Here is a 20,699-nt window from a genome sequence, read left to right as displayed (position 1 = left end):
AGGGCAGCAGCCGGGCCCGTTGCAGCTCACTGAGGGGAGACGGCAGCCCCGTGCCCCGCAGTGCCCACCCGGTAATGGGAGGAACGGCGCTGCCGCCCCACAGTTTCTGGCGATGCCTCTGCGCCTTGCTCGGGGCAGGGAGTTGAGGATTAATCTGCAATTCATTGAATACCTGCTTAAAATCACGCCTAGGGTGTGGTTTAAACTCCTCCGAGGTTCGGTACCTCGGGTCCTATCTTTCTGTCCTAGCACAGAGACGCTGGTTCTGTCAGTTCTGCTTCTGCCGAAGTGCTGCGGTGATGTGCAGGCTCTCCTTTGCAGATCTCTTAAGCAGCCTAGAGTTTGTCTTGCAGTCATTTTTGAAGATTTCAGTCTCAAGAGGTTGAGGTGACGGGGGGCTCTCAGTCTCAATGAGCATTTCTGCACTTGCAGTCTCAGGCTGAAATATCTCGAGTATTTGATACTAGCTATTGAATCCATATTGGCCCATTTTTCCTTCAGTGTGAGCTGCAAGGAGCTCACCAGAAACAGCATTTAGGTCAGGGCTCTGCGTCAGTTACGTCAAGAAGGCTGTCAGCATGGACCAAGCCAGCCTGGTCCCTGGGGCTGGAGGATGGAATGAGTCAGGAAATGGTTCTAGTGATAGCACAGAAAATGCCTTCTCTCTTATTGCCTGCCTCTGCGCTGCTGACACCGTCCTCTTGATTGCACTTTTAAAAAGCATTTAGCATTGTATGATTTACATCATGAAATAATCTCTTAGTATGATGGCTCCATTGTAACGTCTGTAATCTAGCTTCTTGCTGTAGTTATTCCTTTAATTTGTACAGCAATATTTCGAAGTTTGAATTAATGTTTGAGGGTATTTTGCTCTATAGGTGGAAGTTGTTTGCCTGACTGGAGAAAGATTGGGATGAAACTTGGTAATAATTTTGTGACGAGTACTTCTTTTAGATTGATCTTGGGTTTTGATTCATTAGTGCTTTCATTGTGGAGAATGTATTTTTTCTGTGTACTTTCATCAGGAGTGTAAAGCGCTTTTGGGTAAGTTGAGAAGGAACTGACTGGCTCTGCAGTCACTGAGACTGGTGTTTCTACATACACATCAAATGCAGTGTGTGTATTTCATCTCTGTTTCAGTTGCTCTATTGGATTGTTAAAACTGGTCGAATAATGCAATCCACTGAATGTTGTTAAATAGTTTCATTTGTAGTTGTATGTATGCAATGATTTTCCTTGTGGCATTTTAGGACTCTGAGTATTGTGTTTTTAGCCCTAGTAATACTTATTTATGGTTTAAATACAGTGTTTGGATGCATGAAAATTAATATATGCTCTGTTTATTAATTTCAGTAATAAATTTTTAGCTTGTTTTCATTGTAGCTTATGTTTTTACTTTTCCCAGGGGCGACTAGGGTCCATTGTTTTGTTTTGGGCTTCCACCAAGCACAAGCCTTTGTTTCAAGTGTATACTGCCTAACAGATGATGTGGTAAAAGCTGTTTGCTTGTGTGTGCGTGTTTGTGTTCTAGAATGATTAAATAGATATTTTTTCCTGCTTGTCTCCCCACCTTGCGCCTCCCAGCTTTTTTTGGTAAGTTAACATCTATTTGAGGACAGACTTCTTGATAGGGCTTGTAGTGATAGGACAAGGGGTAATGGTTTTGAACTAAAAGAGGATAGATTCAACTAGGTATAAGGAAGAAATTTTTTTCTTACTATGAGGGTGGCAAAACACTGGAACAGGTTGCCCAGAGAGGTGGTAGATGCCCCATCCCTGGAAACATTCAAGGTCAGGTTGGATGGGGCTCTGAGCAACCTGATCTAGTTGAAGATGTCCCTGCTCATTGCAGGGGTGTTGGACTAGATGACATTTAAAGGTCCCTTCCAACCCAAACCATTCTATGATTTCAGGTATTTGCTATATACTGCTAAGTACTACAGTATAATTTACTGGCATCCTTCCTTTTTACCTTCCTGCCATTAAAGTTGAATAAAGGAAAGCTTGGGCTAAAGAAAGAATCCGGACCTGAGTTTTTCCACGTGCTTGAGGAAGAGAGTTTGCATGTTGGCAAAGACAAGAAACTGAGTTTTTTTCATCTCACAGTACAATAGAACTTCATTTGGCCTGAATGAAACAGTCCTCAAGTAATAATTACTACATGATGCAAACTCCAGAGTCACCAGGAACTGGTGTTCCAGATGTGGACTGGTAATGACTTTGGCATCTAGTTAGACTGCTGTTTGCTCAAACATTTTCTCCAGCGTGTTTTGTCAGTTTGACTAGATTTGGTTTAGATTTAACTAACAATGTATTAGCACATGGCTTATTTCTGGTTTTATTTACTTTGGTCTTTACCTTTTCAAACTGTTTTTGTTAACATTGGAAGAGCAGAAAGGTTTTCTCATACAATTTTTGAAGCCGCTTTGGTTCAGGCGAGTGAACATACATATCTGATTTTATCTTCTCAATCAGGGTGTCCTCTTGTTGCTCTCTGTTTTCAAGCATAATTCGCCAACTTTGTAATTACATCGGCAGTAAAGACTTTAAAACAGTTTAAGTATTTGTTAATTAATTTTGATTTATTATAATATTTCTAAAAGGCATATCTGGAATGGGCACTTTCCATGACTGAAGCCTCTTGGCATGTACATTAAGCATGTAGTGTAATAGGAAAAAACCACCTCTTTTCTTTTTCTGTTAGTATGTTCAGATATGGAGGAGAAAAATTAATCATATGGAGGCTCTCCTCCAGTCCCCAAGGTGAACTCTAAAATGAGTGTTGCTTAGGGCTTGATATGTATGTTGTTTTCAAAGAGTAACATATCTGTACCAGGAATCATTATCTGTAAAATAGTTATGAATGTTGGGGAAATAATATTCAGGGCATATATTGAGAAGATTGTACTCAGGCTGAGAACATATGCTATTCATGTGTGTCTTCTAAAAATATTTTCACATGCAAATTACACACCCGTTGGCTGCTTACTTCTAACCAGATTGCTGCTGCATGATGGTCCCTGAGAAACTGAATATGGAGTGGGAGGTACCAACTGAAAACTTTCTCTGAAGGCTTCGTTTCTCAGGTTTTATGTTTGCTTGGCTTTCCTTCTTTTTCCAAAAACTAACAAAAGAACATTAAAATTTAAACTTGCAAAGTGCCATTTTGGAAATGCAAGAAGACTACAGTAATTAATTAATTAAATGTATACGTCTTTTTTGGTTTAATGCTTAAATATGTTATTAACGTTCTGTTGTTAAATATGTACCACAGGAAACCTTACAGTTCACAATAATCTCAACTTTGATAACTTTTGTGTATATAAAGTAAAGATTACCATGATGTAAACTTCCTTGCATTTCATAACGTCTTTTAAGTCCACAAACTACTAACATTTCTGATTTTAATGTGTACATGTAGTAATGTTTGGCTATTGCATCGTAGTGTTTTAACCTGGGAGAGGGAGATCTTTTTTGAGACAGAGGTTATAAAATCTCATATTTTGTCATCCTTAACAGAAGCATCATCTTTGCTCTGTAGTAAAGAGAGAAGCTGAACCCTTCAGGCCTAATGCATTGTTCTCAGAAATCATTGCAAAGTGTTCCTTTTGGGAATTGAAGCCGGCCTTCAAAATACTTTTTCTTAATTTTTGTATTCTTTGAGTTATTTTATCTCCCTGTCCTACAGCCTGTAGACTTCTAACTCCATTCCAGTAGGGAAAAATAGCCAAAAATTAGCAGCTTTTGGGTTTCCAGAATGAGTTATTTTCAGGAATATTTCTAGTGGGAAATATCAATGATGAAATGTAGCTTCAGAAACCCATGTAAAGATGGGCGATCTTTGGTATGATCATGGGCATTATGTTGTGCACTTGTGTCCTTAAGATTCTTCCAATAGTTAGGTTACATTCCTGTGGCATCATGGTGTTGCGTTGCTACTTTTAGTGCAAGTCAGTGTAAATAGAAAATACATTTTAATGTTGATGGAAGAAATTGAATTGGACCCAGCATGAGATGATATAATAACAGTCCAAAAAAACTCATGTCTCTGTAACGGCAAAGATCTTGGCTAGCATGGTAAGGCCTTTAAACACTGATGGGGAAGTTTGGAGATGTATTTGTTAAATGACATGCAAAATAAAAAGCACTAGAGCAAGCAAAGTGTTTTTGAAATTAAGTGAACAAATAATGGATAATATTTGATGTCGAAATATGATATATTGGTTTCTGGTCTCATACTGGGTTTTTTAATTGGTGTTGCTCTTTAAAGGCAGGTTATATTTGACTCTCCTGTTTCTCTGGCCTTTATACTGACTTTCGGTTCTTCTGCATGAAAATTTTTCAGCAATAGCAGCTGAAGGTAGTGTTTTACAGGACTTAGGAAAATTGGGATGATGTAAAATATCTATTTCTCTTTTGTGTGTATTTATAAAAGGGAAACCAACTCCAAATTCTGTCTATGCAAGTATGCAATATTTGATGTAACATATGACTCTTTAAAAAGGATATAACTGTTTCATTCTGTTTTCAAAGTAACTTTGAAGGCTGGCTGTTTTGTTTTCTTGAAAATAAGCACTAATCAAACATTAATTAAAGTCGAACCCTTGTGACTCTTGGAAAAAGTTTCTAAATATCTTGCCTGCAGAACTTGTTTCAGATGTTAGCAGAATGAAGACTATTAAGTAACACACTTGCTGTCCAAGAAATTAACCAGTTCTTGCTACGTGAAAAATGTCTGGAGGCATGTTATAGATTGTATTGCAGTTTCTGGTGTTTTCAAATGGAAGGAGTCTCTTCAAGTGAACCGATTCTGTGTTGGTAAAATGGCAGTTCATGGTGAGAAAGAAGGAGCAATGATGTATTTCCTGAAAAGTTTAAAAAGTGACAGACTATCCATTCTTACTTATCTAGTTAAACTTACACTGACATAGTTACCTATTCATTAGAGACTTTTCCCTTTGATACTTATAGGCACTTGAGCTAAATTTTACCACCATTATCTTGTGGTCCTTTTCTTATTTAGTCTTGGATTTTTTTGTACTCTACAATCCCATTTAAAAAAACATCTGTCCTGGTTCCGGTGGGGATAGGGTTAACTTTTCCTGGTATTCCATGCCATGTGAGCCACGCCCACCCTGAGCTGCCGGGGGAGGGGGCAGGAAGTTGCTGCTTAAAAGCGGGCTGGGGCGGCCCGGGTCCGGCCGGCGAGCGGCGGGGGAGCGGCGGTTCCGTAATCGCGTTTGTATATTCCCCTATCCGTGTTGTTGTTGTTGTTGTTGTTGTTTGCCTGTTCCCTTTGCTGTTCTATTAAACTGCCTTTGTCTCAACCCAAGAGTCTTGCCTTTTCTTACGATTCTTCCTGTGTTTGGAAGGCACGAGCGAGCGACACGTGGTTCTTTGTTGCTGTCTGAGGCTAAACCACGACAGTCCTTTTTGGCGCCCAACGTGGGGCTCGAAGGGTTGAGATAACGACAGAATCCAACTAGAACGTGGAAAAAACGGTTTTGGTTTTTTTTTTTTTTTTTGTATGCATTTATTTTATTAGGTAAGTAGTCACTGGTCATCATGTTGCTTGGTTTGTTCTCATGGCTGTGTTACATAAATTCCTATATGGCTTATGTACTCCCTGCGATGCTGTTTACCATGTCTGGAACAGGGATGAGGATTATCATTCTGCTGTCCTGTGCGATATCTGTTTATGATATGATAACATCACTGTTCAGACGGCTATTTTGGGGTGTTTATGCGGTTTTGCTGTCCTGTCCGTACATTGGACACCGTCTCTCAGGATTTGTTAATAATTTCCCCAGCCCTTTTGCCTCCCTTTTCTCCTTCGGGTCAGGTATGACAGCTTTTGAGAATTTTGAATATCCTTGGGATACTCAAACTAGCGTGTTCGTAGTGCTATGTCTCCTGAATACGTTCCAGGTCTTGTTTTGGGTTAAGCGACTATTTAAGACTACCACCCGGAGATCTGCTCCGAGGCTGGATAGTCAGGGGTGGCATGGCATGTGGGAGAGCATGGGCAGGTACCTAGAGAACTACTCACCTCCAATGGTCTGGGACTTCACCCCTGAACAATTACAGGACCCTGATCAAGTGGTAGAATATTTGAAGGGAAAATGCTGTGGCTATTCTAGAGAGGCACAACTCACCGCGCTGTGCTGGGCCCTGGCCAGTGTCTACCAGGCACTGCTCAGAATTATGCAGCACCCTCAAGGGGAAGAGATGGAAACCAGACCTGCGGCGGCCCCTGCGGCTGCTGCAGCCCCTGCGGCGGCCCCTGCGGCGGCCCCTGCGGCTGCTGCGGCCCCTGCGGCGGCCCCTGCGGCGGCCCCTGCGGCTGCTGCAGCCCCTGCTGCAGCCCCTGCGGCGGCCCCTGCGGTTGCGGCGGCCCCTGCGGCTGCTGCAATCCTTGCGACGGACACTGCGGCTACTGCAATCCTTGCGACAGACACTGCGGCTACTGCAACCCCCGTGGTAGCCACTGCCACTGAACCAGGGAACCAACCCATGCCAGTATCAGTTGCCCCCATACAGAAGAAGAAGTACACAAAGAAATCAGTTCGCTTAGTAAGAGATGATGATGAACCAGGGCCATCACGAGAGCAGGAGGAAGAGGCAGAACCAGAGATAATTACTCGATCCCTATCCTTGAGTGAGCTGCGGGATATGCGAAAGGATTTTAGCCGACTTTCAGGCGAGCACATTGTCACCTGGCTGCTCCGGTGCTGGGATAATGGGGCCAGTAGCCTGGAATTAGAGGATAGGGAGGCCAGGCAGCTGGGATCCCTGTCTAGGGAAGGCGGCATTGACAAGGCGATCAGGAAAAAGACCCAAGCCCTCAGCCTCTGGAAACGACTCCTATTAGGCGTGAGGGAGAGGTACCCCTTCAGCGAGGATGTTGTATGTCAGCCAAGCAAGTGGACTACCATGGAAAGAGGTATCCAGTACCTGAGAGAATTAGCCGTGCGGGAGATGATTTATTATGACTTGGACAATGCAGACTTACCCACAGACCCTGATGAGGTGCGATGCACAAGGCCCATGTGGCGGAAGTTTGTACGGAGCGCACCATCGTCATATGCCAACTCCCTGGCAGTAATGGAATGGAAAGGTGAAGAGGGACCAACGGTGGATGAGGTGGCTGGCCGGCTCCGGCGATATGAAGAAAGTCTCTCTTCCCCCCTTGTCTCAGCTGTGGAGAAACTGTCGCGGAAGGTCCAGCAACTTGAAGAGAATATGTCCTACTCCCCACCTGCACGGGCCAGCATCTCAGCTATTAGAAGCAGGCATTTCCCCACTCAAGAGAGAGAGTACAGAGGGTACACACCACGAGGCACCCTGTGGTTCTACCTGCGGGACCACGGAGAGGACATGAGGAAGTGGGATGGACAACCTACTTCGATCCTGCGGACACGGGTACAGGAGTTGCAAGGAAGGACAACCACAAAAGGGGATCCCTCCAGGAAAAGTGCCGCCCCAGTTTCCAGTGGGCCGTTCCCCAGACAAAGCAGAAGGCTTGATCTTGCTTCTGATCCTCTTGAAGGAACTTCCAAGTCATTTATGCAAGAAGTGAGTAATGGATACTATGACCAGTATTAGGGGGGCCCTGCCTCCGGCCAGGTGGAGGAAAGGGATAACCGGGTTTATTGGACGGTGTGGATTCGATGGCCTGGCACATCAGACCCACAGGAGTATAAGGCTCTAGTGGACACAGGTGCGCAGTGTACTTTAATACCATCAAGCTATAGAGGGGCAGAACCCATTTGTATTTCTGGGGTGACAGGGGGATCCCAAGAGTTGACTGTACTGGAGGCAGAAGTGAGCCTAACTGGGAATGAGTGGCAAAAGCATCCCATTGTGACTGGCCCAGAGGCTCCATGCATCCTTGGTATAGATTACCTCAGGAGAGGGTATTTTAAGGACCCAAAAGGGTACCGCTGGGCCTTTGGCATAGCTGCTTTGGAGACAGAGGAAGTTAAACAGTTGTCTGCCTTGCCTGGTCTCTCGGAGGATTCTTCTGTTGTGGGGTTGTTGAGGGTCAAAGAACAACAGGTGCCGATTGCTACCACAACGGTGCATCGGCGGCAGTATCGCACTAACCGAGACTCTCTGATTCCCATCCATGAGCTGATTCGTCAACTAGAGGTTCAAGGAGTGATCAGCAAGACTCGCTCACCCTTTAACAGTCCCATATGGCCAGTGCAAAAATCTAATGGAGAGTGGAGGTTAACTGTAGACTATCGTGGTCTGAATGAAGTCACGCCACCGCTGAGTGCTGCTGTGCCGGACATGCTAGAACTCCAGTACGAACTGGAGTCCAAGGCAGCCAAGTGGTATGCCACGATTGATATAGCGAATGCATTTTTCTCAATCCCTTTGGCAGCAGAGTGCAGGCCACAGTTTGCTTTCACTTGGAGGGGCATCCAATACACCTGGAATCGACTGCCCCAGGGGTGGAAACACAGTCCCACCATTTGCCATGGACTGATCCAGACTGCACTGGAACAGGGTAAAGCTCCAGAACATCTGCAGTACATTGATGACATCATTGTATGGGGAAACACAGCAGAAGAAGTTTTTGAGAAAGGGAGTAAAATAGTCCAAATCCTTCTGAACGCTGGTTTTGCTATAAAGCGAAGTAAGGTCAAGGGACCTGCGCAGGAGATCCAGTTTTTAGGAATAAAATGGCAAGATGGACGCCGTCAGATTCCAATGGATGTGATCAACAAAATAGCAGCTATGTCTCCACCAACTAGTAAAAAGGAAACACAGGCTTTCTTAGGTATTGTGGGTTTTTGGAGAATGCATATCCCAGATTACAGTCAAATTGTAAGCCCTCTGTATCAAGTAACCCGGAAGAAGAATGATTTTAAATGGGGTCCTGAGCAACGACAAGCTTTTGAACAAATCAAACAGGAAATAGTCCATGCAGTGGCCCTGGGGCCAGTCCGGGCAGGACAAGATGTTAAAAATGTGCTCTACACTGCAGCCGGGGAGAACGGCCCTACCTGGAGCCTCTGGCAGAAAGCACCAGGGGAGACTCGAGGTCGACCCCTAGGGTTTTGGAGTCGTGGATACAGAGGATCCGAAGCCCGCTACACTCCAACAGAAAAAGAGATATTGGCAGCATATGAAGGGGTTCGAGCTGCTTCGGAAGTGGTTGGTACAGAAGCACAGCTCCTCTTAGCACCTCGACTGCCGGTGCTGGGTTGGATGTTCAAAGAAAGGGTCCCCACCACACATCATGCAACCGATGCTACATGGAGTAAGTGGATTGCACTGATCACGCAGCGAACTCGAATGGGGAACCCCAGTCGCCCGGGAATTCTGGAAGTGATCATGGACTGGCCAGAAGGCAAGGATTTCGGAATGTCACCAGAGGAGGAGGTGACGCGTGCAGAAGAGGCCCCACCATATAATAAACTGCCAGAAAATGAGAAGAAATATGCCCTGTTCACTGATGGGTCTTGCCGTATTGTGGGAAAACATCGAAAGTGGAAGGCTGCTGTGTGGAGTCCTACACGACGGGTTGCAGAAGCCAGTGAGGGACAGGGTGAATCGAGCCAGTTTGCAGAGGTGAAGGCTATTCAGCTGGCTTTGGACATTGCTGAGCGAGAAAAATGGCCAGTACTTTATCTCTACACTGACTCATGGATGGTGGCAAATGCTCTGTGGGGATGGTTACAGCAGTGGAAGCAGGGCAACTGGCAGCGTAGAGGCAAACCCATCTGGGCTGCTGACCTATGGCAAGATATTGCTGCCCGGATAGAGAATCTGGTTGTGAAAGTACGCCATGTAGATGCCCACGTACCAAAGAATCGGGCCACGGAGGAACATCAGAACAACCAGCAGGTGGATCGGGCCGCTAGAATTGAAGTGGCTCAGGTGGATCTGGACTGGCAACATAAGGGTGAACTATTCATAGCTCGGTGGGCCCATGACTCCTCAGGCCATCAAGGGAGAGATGCGACATATAGATGGGCTCGTGACCGAGGGGTGGACTTGACCATGGACACTATTGCACAGGTCATCCATGAATGTGAGACATGCGCTGCGATCAAACAAGCCAAGCGTTTGAAGCCTCTTTGGTATGGAGGGCGATGGCTGAAATACAAATATGGGGAGGCCTGGCAGATTGATTATATCACGCTGCCACAAACCCGTCAAGGCAAGCGCTATGTGCTCACAATGGTGGAAGCAACCACTGGATGGCTGGAAACATACCCTGTGCCCCATGCCACTGCCCGGAACACTATCCTGGGCCTTGAAAAGCAAGTCCTGTGGCGACATGGTACCCCAGAGAGAATTGAGTCGGACAATGGGACTCATTTCCGAAACAGCCTCATAGACACCTGGGCCAAAGAGCATGGTATCGAGTGGGTGTATCACATCCCCTATCACGCCCCAGCCTCTGGGAAGATAGAACGATACAATGGACTGTTAAAAACTACACTGAGAGCAATGGGTGGTGGGACTTTCAAACACTGGGATACGCATTTAGCAAAAGCTACCTGGCTAGTTAACACCAGGGGATCTAACAATCGGGCTGGCCCTGCCCAATCAAAACTTCCACGTACTGTAGAAGGGGATAAAGTCCCCGTAGTGCACATGAAGAATATGCTAGGGAAGACAGTCTGGGTTAGTCCTGCCTCAGGCAAAGGCAAACCCATCCGTGGGATTGCTTTTGCCCAAGGACCTGGGTGCACTTGGTGGGTGATGCGGAAGGATGGGGAAGTCCGATGTGTACCTCATGGAGATCTGATTTTGGGCGAGAATAGCCAATGAATCAGATTGTGTGCTGTTAATTGCTATCAGTTGTACTACAAGTAAGGCACAGGGGAAAGTGGTGGCAATTCATTGGAACCTGCTGGGCATGGCATAGATGGTATGGAATAAGGGGTGGATAATGTCCTGGTTCCGGTGGGGATAGGGTTAACTTTTCCTGGTATTCCATGCCATGTGAGCCACGCCCACCCTGAGCTGCCGGGGGAGGGGGCAGGAAGTTGCTGCTTAAAAGCGGGCTGGGGCGGCCCGGGTCCGGCCGGCGAGCGGCGGGGGAGCGGCGGTTCCGTAATCGCGTTTGTATATTCCCCTATCCGTGTTGTTGTTGTTGTTGTTGTTTGCCTGTTCCCTTTGCTGTTCTATTAAACTGCCTTTGTCTCAACCCAAGAGTCTTGCCTTTTCTTACGATTCTTCCTGTGTTTGGAAGGCACGAGCGAGCGACACGTGGTTCTTTGTTGCTGTCTGAGGCTAAACCACGACAACATCCTGTATAAGGATGCTAGTACTGTTATAGCCACTGACACTATGCATAAGCAGAGGCTTCAGTTCCTGGCCTCTCTTTCTAATAAGTGCTGTATAAATGCAAAGAAAGTCTTAGGGTTATTCTGAAGAGTTAAAAAATACCTGTCCTGTCTCATCTTGAATTGCCAACATATTGCCTGCTTCCCTGATTTTTCATAGAATTGCCTGAGTCTAGGTAGTTTGTTAAACTCGGTGGGACTAATTCTGTGTGAACTTAAAGCCTTTGCAAAATCTTTCCTGGTTTTGAATTATTCTTTGGTGATTTCTTTAATGGCTGAAAAGATAGTATCGGGCTCAGTGTTAATGTGTATTTGTGAAACGGCTAGTAAATCTGATGGTATGAATTCATTACTAAGGTAGGGTTAATCAAAGAAAATTATTTGTCATTATGAAGTGTAGGACATAGATATTTTTATATGTCAGTTTTTGTTTTGTGGTGGTGCTGAAAGGCCACATCATGATTGAGTTTTGTTATGCTGGGTGCTATAAGAATACATGTGGTGCTTCACCCTCAAAAAACAAACAGTTTGGGCCTGGAGACCATTATCCTTCTTTAAATAAATATTTTTATTTAAATCCCCAAACTGTGTGTAGAGCCCTTTTCTATAATTCTTAGGTCCTATGTTGGCAGGGGATGTGGGGAGTGGACAGGAGGGATGATGGTGATGATGAAAAAAATATTTTTTTTTTTCCCTGGAGTCTAAAATATCAATAGTTCAACTTCTATTGAAACCAAATATTAATACCTTCTTGTTTGCTAATGTAAATTTATCACCCCTCTCATTCTCATGTGTTGCAACGTACTGGCCTGTTAAATGCATCTAATTGTATGTCTTCTTCCCTGTCAATCTCTCAACCTTTCTTTATACTTTAAAATTAGAGATGATATGTTCCAAAGCTGTGATAATGTTCAGTAATTGTTCTATACAAAGCATAATTTCTACCTTTGCCTTTAAAACAGAAGGGAACCACTGTAATTGTCCTTTTCAGTGCTTTTTCCTTATTTCAGAATTGTTATTAACTGGCCACACTGGTATTTTTCATATAAGCTGTGATGTGTAATGCAGATGTTTTTGAGGAGTGCTGATGTCATGTTATCTTTAGACTGCTGTCATTGTCTGTATGCAATACAGTATAATTGACATAACTTTTTTTTTTTTTTTTTTTGGTTTGTTTTCTAGTCAAAGTTGTCTGGAAAGTAGTTTCACACCTTGGCGAAAACTCAAAACCAACCATCTGCTTTTTCTATGGCAGCAGCACCTGGCAAGCTTTGGGCATCTCTGTAAGATATCATGAGTGCATCTCCTTGCAATTTGTTCACTCCTCCCTCAGACCTAAGGTACCAGGACAGTCACTTTTTACTTGGTAGTCAGGAACTGAGCTTCCTGGCTCAACTAGAATGCCAAATAGTATATAAGGGTCCATAACCATGGAAATGCAGTTAGTTTTGCTGTAAACAAGTATTCTTTAGTACAATTTTACTCTCTAAAGCACAAAAGCAATATATTTTGGTATTAAAAGGGAACTTAAATATTTAGTAGAATCAATTATTCAGCTTCATTAATCAGAAAAATATTAAAGTTCCTTGAAAAAACTACAAAATAAAGATAACTAAGATGGAGATTTTGCTGGTGAAGGTATTATTTCAGTTTTTGGATCCATCTGAACTCTTGTTTGTGGCTTTAGAATTGCTTGCTTGATTCCTGTCTCTCGCTGCTTCCTAACTGCATCTTTCAGTCATGTCCCTTTCACAATTGTGTGGTTGACGCATGTGCACCATCGTGTGACCTCTAAATTTATCTCTTTTTGTGGATAATTAAGAGGAAAATTCGTGAAGTACCCTGTACTTTAAGAGCTAGTATATCAGGTCAAATAGGGACAGGCCCTCCATGCAACCTAGCATATGCCAGTGGCTATTAATGAATGCTTTGGGAAGGCATGTAAATAACTGTAGAATTTAAATGGGTTCCAGTGTATTTTTTTAAATACTGGTGTTTAAAAATGCCTTTCAGATGGGCCTAAAAGCAAGGTTCTCAAAGCTGCTAAAGTAAATTTCTTTCTTTCTATGTATCCTGCTGCTGTTTATTTCTTGTTGCTGTTGTTACCACCTAAAGAGCATTTTTAAGGTTTACGCTGAAGTGCCTACAGTAAACAAAAATGACCATGAAATCCTAATAAATGAACAAAGTAAATCAAAATGTTATGTTTTCCTTCAGTTGTATTAAATAAACCTAATTTTAATTAAGTTGTATTAATATCTGAAGTTACTTACGATAGCAGGGAATAAATGTTTAAATAAAATCATTATTTAGAAGATTAATTTTTCTTTTCTATTTAGTTACTGTGGCAGAGTTCATGTATTGCCACACAGCATAGATAAACTTACTGTATTTCATGCTTCAGAACAGAGGTATGTTACTGAATTAATATAAGGTAAATTTCTTTTGTAATTCAGTGTGTGTTGTTTGGTAATCATGGTTTTATAAAATGTTTCAACTTTTTTTTCTTGCTGTGTCTGGATTGTTTCAGTGATTTTTATTTTTTTTATTAGCAATGCTGTACCATATTAAGTCACTTCATGCATGAAAGAAATGGTGTAGACTTGAATACAAATCCAAAATGGAGATCCTTATTAGAGCAACAAAATAAAACTGTAGTACTAAAGCAGAGGTTCCCAAACTTACTTTGCTGAAATTCAGTCACTGATGTTGATGATTGACACTACTGGTGCCAGTAGTTAATTTCTGTGGTTTTATAGCTATCTCTCAGAGCAGGACCTCTATCCTACATTTATCAACCTGTGAAGCACACCTGAAACCAGGACCCAAGTCTGTGCTTCCTGCCTCGCTGACTGGTTATCACCCTCCACTTCACTTCATCCTGTTCTCATATACCAAAATCTACTCATGGGCAGCAGGCCCAGTTCCAAAACCGCTCTCAAAGCGGTACCTGCTTAAAAGATGTCTAAAGGGAAATGAAAGTGTGATACTGGTTACAGGGGTAGCTGGGAAGTACTATAATGTGCCATGCTTAGGAATAATGTCTGGCAAGTAACTGGTCCCACCAACCCTTCTGCAGATAAGTAATCCTATCAAAGGCAGTTGAGTGCATTTGATTAAGGATTACACACGATTAGTGGTCTGCAAGGTTAAGAGTGCGACCTGTATCGTTAATGAATGTTCACATATTAATACTGCTTTGAGCAGGAGGTTGAACTAGATGACCTTTGAGGTCTGTTCCAGCTGGAATGATTTTATGATTATCACACTTTTATTATGTAAATAGATATTTCATTTATAAAAAACATATTAATTGAATAAGCTAAGCCGTAGCAAATCATCGCAATTATTTTACCTATTGCATCATGTTGTAGCATGGAGTTGTAAATTTGACAAAAGTTTAAGATTTAAAATGGTAAGAGAAATACACCCATGCCTTTTTGTCTATTGCATTGAATTCCTTGTATACAGTTTTATATCAGATTGAATTCCTTGTATAGGAATTCTTTCCTAGCATACAGTTGACCTGGTTTCAGTTCTGGAACTAGTCCAGAGTAGAGTGCCTGAATAGTTGATGCTTTATGTGCAGTTGCAGTTGAGCTGTGTGAATGGACTTAAGCTTACTCTGCCTGTTTCAGGTACTGCCAGCACTGAGACTACAATACCAAAGCTATCAGTGCAGGTTAGCTGTCTAAGAAAGGCTTGAGGCCCTAAAAACTTTCCAAAACAAGGACTCATAATGTGAGAGGGCATTCTTATATTTAAAAAAAAACAAACAAAAAACAAAACCAAAACCCAAACCAAACAAACACCACCACCTCCCAAAAAAACCAACAAAAGCTCTCATGGAATATACTGTGTAGATTCTGAATATATGTAGATGTCGAGGCACAACTGGTTGAGTTTAATAAACAATACATGTTAAGTGAATATTAAGATGAACAGTCTTTACCATTATTTAGGCAATTGTATTTTTATCAACAGTATTAGGATCCTTCTCATTAAGATGTAGGGGGAATTCATATGAATTTCCTTCCTGTGTTTGGATAAAATTTGTATCTATTCATACCTCTTCTCTGTTCTCATTTAGTATTGTTAATTGCTTGCTTTTAAGAAAGCAGTTGGTGATAAGGGAGGAAATCTCGAAATTACTGGCTCTAAAAGGCTAATCACTTTCACATGCATGTGACCACAAATGTTTTTATGTCACATTTTAACCCTTCCAAATATGTGAATTAACCACAGTAACAGAATATAGTTGTTATCATGTCTTATTGGTAGCAGCATATTTCAGGGAAATACTTGGTTATTTGTATGCTTTTATTTAAAAAGGGGGATGGTAACATATTAAGGACTTGACGGGTCTCCTGGACTTTTAGGGAGTACAGGGAGCAATTAAAGGGAATAAGGAGCAATAAGGCAAGGAAGGAGCGGGAGTGATTTCTTTATGCTACTCTTCACCACAAAGATGTTGTGAACATTTTATCCTTTTCAAATAAGGTTGATAAGACATTATCTGATTATCAGATTAGAGAATCCAAAAACTGAATGCTAGAATAAGGTGTTAAAGACCCCTAACTCATGAGGACTCTATGCAATTCTTTCATCCAATTGGTTCTAAAGGACGAAGTGGATGATCTGCTAAGAATAATGCCTGTCGTTAGGTTGAGATGCTGTGCCAGAACACCAGAAGCTATCAAGTGTTGTACATTCTGTACTTTTAAACTGAACTCAAGGAGCCAGTCCGTAATTTGCAGAGCAAGGACTCGTATTTTAATGCCACATAAGTAGATTTGAATGCTGAATGGATAGTCAAGCAGTTCTGTGAGCACAAGACGTAACAGCACATAGTTTCCTATGTAGTGGTATCCTAGATGTAATGAAAAATACCAGCTGCAGATGGGGTATTTTTAAGGTGTGTCTCTTGTGTATGTGTTTGTTTTCTAATAACACGGGCATATGCTGCAGCTTCTCCTTCAATTTTGGCAGTTTGTGCATTGGTCTTCTCTATCTACCTGCCCAGTACTTGGAATTCTGAAATCTCTGATTCTTATTAAACTGTAAATGACTTTTGAATCTTCCTCTTTGACAAAACTGTTTGAAATCAGATAGTGGATTCAAAAGTTTGAATGGGTCAGGCATAACCTAGGCAGACACAATAAATGGCATTAATCTGTCTTTAGTTGTCTAAACAATGGTCTAAGTTGCTTCTGTTAGTGGAAAAGAGAGATGCACCCACATATATATATTCATGTACTTGTGTGCTGTGTGTAGTTCGGTGACAACAGTAGTTTCTGAAGTGCTCCCATTTGTAGCTGCAATTAGCTATGTGCTCCTGTTTCCTCATTTTTCCTTCTGTTGTATTAGCACGGTCATTTGTGTCGTCATGCAGTGATTGGATCAGAAGACTGATCCTGACTTCAAGAGGAGTCTATGGCAAGCAGACAATTTTTAACCCAAGTTAGTTCTTCAATATGGTACAGCGAGTGGCTCCACCAGCAGATACATCTGCACAACTGAGGTTGTGGCACAAGGATGAGAATGAGCAGTAGGAGGGTCATCTCTGTTTGAATTGTCACTTTTACCAAAATACATGTTCATCAAATTATGCCTCCAGAAACTATTTTAGAAGTGATTAATATTGTCATGAAATAAGCATGTGAAGTAAAATACTATATATATTCTGTAAAATCTGACAAAGTTGTGAGGAACTTGAAGGCAATCTTCTAAGGCTGGATATATTAGCACAATAATGGTAGATGTCACTTGCTATTTGCAGTTACAAAAATAATTCACAGTGGAAGGAATAACTTGAATTACTTGAAGATAATTCTAAATTACAAGGAGATGTTCTGCAAAAATACATGTGGTGCCCTGATGAAAACTTCATTGCAGTGCGCTCACTGTAAAAGAAGCAGCCCTAAAATTTTTTGAAATGATGCTCCACAGTAGCATTAAATGGAAGTTCTTTACCTGGGCATTGCTGCTCAAATGAACTGTCCATATGGTTTAATTGCAAAAGTCATTTATACTCACTTTATCGATCAGTGCATATACATATCCTCTCTGTGGGTTTTTTTTAATGCTATTGATAAATAACAAATTCTTGAAAACTAAGTAAATTCACTAAGTTTACAGAAAATAATGCCTGCTGTATTTCTTGCTTTCAGTTCAATTTCTTCAGATTATCTGTAAATTTTCAATAATGGCAATACATTCATTCTGCCATTTGGAGGAGCCTGTGCCACAGAATAATGATCTGAAGAAAGCTCACTTACTTGTAAGGAAGAGTCTTCATTTGGGAAGTAGTACACATGCAGCCAAGAGGTGCTTTGTCAAGTTCAGGTACGTACTTTTTCTTTGTTATTTTTTTAATTATACTTATTTGGGTTTTGGTATGCTGGCGTTTTGTTTAAATTAGCATACATGCAGTGTCACGTCAGAGCATGTCGGCCTTTGTGTTGGTCATTTGACACGTAAAGTACCCTGAAATGAAAAGGTACATGCAGTGGCATGTATACTTCAAGATGCATGGAGGGAAATTGTTTTAGCATAATTTATTATCTCTGGAGTAGCTGTTGAGGCTGGAGATTATAATGATTGTAATGACACAATTCCCTTTTGCTATGAGTTCTCTTTCAGAGTTTTCTTGCATGTTCCTTTATTTTCTGAATTCAATATTTTGCTAAGCCAGAGTTGTTAATTTGGATATAACTGTCAATAACTAAGTTTCAAATAATTCAGGGGAAATAAAAAAGAAGTCATGGTCATATTTTCACAACTTGGAATATCTTCAAATTTTCTATTTTAAAAAATCAGCTTTTGAATTTTCTGCCAGTCAGATTTTTTTTCTACAATGGATCCTTAAATCTTAGCCTGGTAACACTGGATCAGGATTTAATTTTAGATGAATGGTTACTGTAAGTTGTGTTTATTTTTTCTAGACATCCAATTATTTTTATAATATAATAATGACTTCACAGCAGAAGTCGGTTTATAGTCATATTCTGCATGGGAATTGTATGCAATGTACATTCAATAAGAAGTGTTAGCAGTAGAGTAATAAAATAATTATGAATATTTAAACAGGTACTTGAATTTCTTTTCCTGTGTTCTCATTGCAAACTGCGGGGGTTTTCTCACTTGCTATGGGCTTGGTATTCCAACCAGCAGTCAAACAAGTGATAATTTGAAAAAAAATAACCAAATTGCTTCTTATCAGAAAGGCAGAGTACAGTTTGTCAGACTTTTCAGTGGTGCACACAGATATAGAACTTTTTTATGATTTCCGTCTGCTTTGTTGCTAAATTACTGGATTACTTGCATATATAAAATGTATCTTTATAGATGCATATATGATCTGAGAAGTCTTAACAATACCATTTGTCTTGCTAAAAGTCCTACAGAATGAAAAGTACTAGATTTTTAAACTTTAATACTATCATATTTTTTGGGTCCAGAAACAGAGGCTTCTGTTCTGCATGTTTTTGTGCACATGCTTAACTTTATATCAGTGTCATCCTGGTACAGTACTGATGCTTAAGGCTTTCAGTGACATAGAAAGAACAGTGCTTTTTTAGTGTAAGCCTTTACTTTAGTCTCCTTATACTTAGAGAAAATGTGAAGAGACTGTTTTAAATAAATGCTTTATAAATTTAATGGGTAATTAAAAATTAGAAACTAGTTGAGAAAAACTTTTGAACTGTTAGTAAGGAACTCCAAACAGGGACAGCAGCAGCGAAAAGGAGGCTGTTGCTTCAGTGAAGGTTCTAAAAGTTGAAATGCATTTAAATGAAATCATCACAAAAGAGAATTCATTCTGGAGATACTTGTTAATTTTTCTGGGGTTTTTTTGCACTATGGATGCTATGAATAGTGTCTACCAGATACCAATTTGAAAATGCTTTTTTATAAATGCTACAGAACTATAAAAACCGAGGGCTCAATGCATCTGACTTTATTTTTAATATATATAAAGAACAATATTCTTAAGGTTAATAGGTTTTCCTCCTGGTGAGAATGTCTTCTGGCAGTACGTGAACTCAAACTGTTATTGAACACAGTTCCACAGAAGCTCAAGTAGGACAACAGTGAAACATAAAGCAAGTTCAGTATTATTCAATAATAATGCTTATGATGTCTATAATATGGATATTGAAAGCAGTGAGTGTATTTTTCTTCTGAGTCTTTCAGCAGAACTATTATTGTTCCTAGCATAACCTCCTGTACATGGACAAAATTGTGTTTTCCTTAAAGAATAAACAGTTCTGTATCTGAAAAGTAAGGAAGGTAAGGTATTTGAGATTATATTATTTCGGTGAGCAGTTAAAAGTAATTTCAATCACTTGTAATGCACACAAATATACAAAAATACTTGATTTATCATGCATCAAAAAGTCTCAAATGGTTTATATCAGTTTCTGTTTGTTGTTTTTCCTTTTTATCTCATGGGTAGAATTTCTGAAAGTATTCAGCTCTGATGCATGCTAAATGTGTGTTCCCTGAAATCAATGAGATGACCTGAGTGGGAATAAAGGTTCATTTATCTTTAGTGAGACAAAGTTAAGTCATCACTAAGTGATTTTGAAATTCCATCCTTGAAATACTAGGTCTTTGACATTCAGTGGGATGAGAATCTCAGAACAGACTGACTACTGGGAACTCCCAAGCTACAGTTCAGGTAAATAACTTCTTTGGAGGAGGAACTTAAAGGTTTCTTCTGTTTTAAATTATGATAATTAAGTAGCAAAGGGTGCAACTTAAACTATAAATATTTTCCACTTAACATTTAAATAGATATGCCTATATTTGTGAGAGGATTTGTTAGTTACAGTTTGAGCATTATATAGTTATCTAACATTTCAGCAGTGCTGTTTTTAAAGAGGACTTCTTTACTGGCACGAAACACAAATGTCTAGTTCTACTCCCAGCCACATTTTTAACTTGTTTTCCAACATGTAGCTCTGAGTATGTGGCTAGTTCAGCTACTGCAATTTCCATTTTGCAAAGACTGAGATGTCTTTTGGTAATGCATGCATAATTTAAAAGGAACAGCTTCTATACCGGAGTAAGTGTTAGGGGCTCTGTTCAGATCATGGGATTAATTTGGTTTGTTTCCTGCTCCAGCTGGTCCCCGCTTTCTCCAGGGAAAGGGTAGCTCAGTTGTTTGTGTTGCAACAGCCCAGTGCAGTTTGTAACCTAGAGCCTTAAAGTCACCAGGAACTGGTACTACTTTACTTTTATTTCTGCTGTTGGAAAGTACAGTGGTGCAGCAGGTACTGCCACCTCAGTAGTGGAGGCAGGAAACTTGGAGAGGAACAGGGTGTGCAATGGGAACAGGAACTGTTATGGCCATCTCCAGTAATCTGTCCCAATTTATCACCCAAGGTC

General features: G+C 41.1%; 1 protein-coding gene across 3 annotated transcripts in view; it reads left to right on the top strand.

The window, feature by feature from the left end:
* LOC128904604 (uncharacterized) overlaps positions 1 to 20,699 on the top strand; it is a 42,823-nt gene that overhangs the window by 336 nt on the left and 21,788 nt on the right. For 2 of the 3 annotated variants that reach the window (XR_008464561.1, XR_008464559.1), the window contains exons 2-4: positions 12,492 to 12,649; positions 17,480 to 17,654; positions 19,919 to 19,989. Coding sequence is in view for 1 of the 3 variants with exons in the window: in XM_054189190.1 (XP_054045165.1) it covers positions 2,132 to 2,211; positions 12,492 to 12,592; positions 17,480 to 17,654; positions 19,919 to 19,989 (427 nt within the window). In the remaining 2 variants the exon portion in view is untranslated. Of the gene's footprint in view, positions 1 to 1,405; positions 2,212 to 12,491; positions 12,650 to 17,479; positions 17,655 to 19,918; positions 19,990 to 20,699 lie in introns of all 3 variants that reach the window. The other variant, XM_054189190.1, reaches the window with a different exon arrangement.

Source organism: Rissa tridactyla, chromosome 1 (assembly GCF_028500815.1).
Source record: "Rissa tridactyla isolate bRisTri1 chromosome 1, bRisTri1.patW.cur.20221130, whole genome shotgun sequence".
NCBI lineage: Eukaryota > Metazoa > Chordata > Aves > Charadriiformes > Laridae > Rissa > Rissa tridactyla.
Note: the sequence above shows the minus strand (reverse complement) of the source record. Positions and strands in the feature narration are given on the sequence as shown.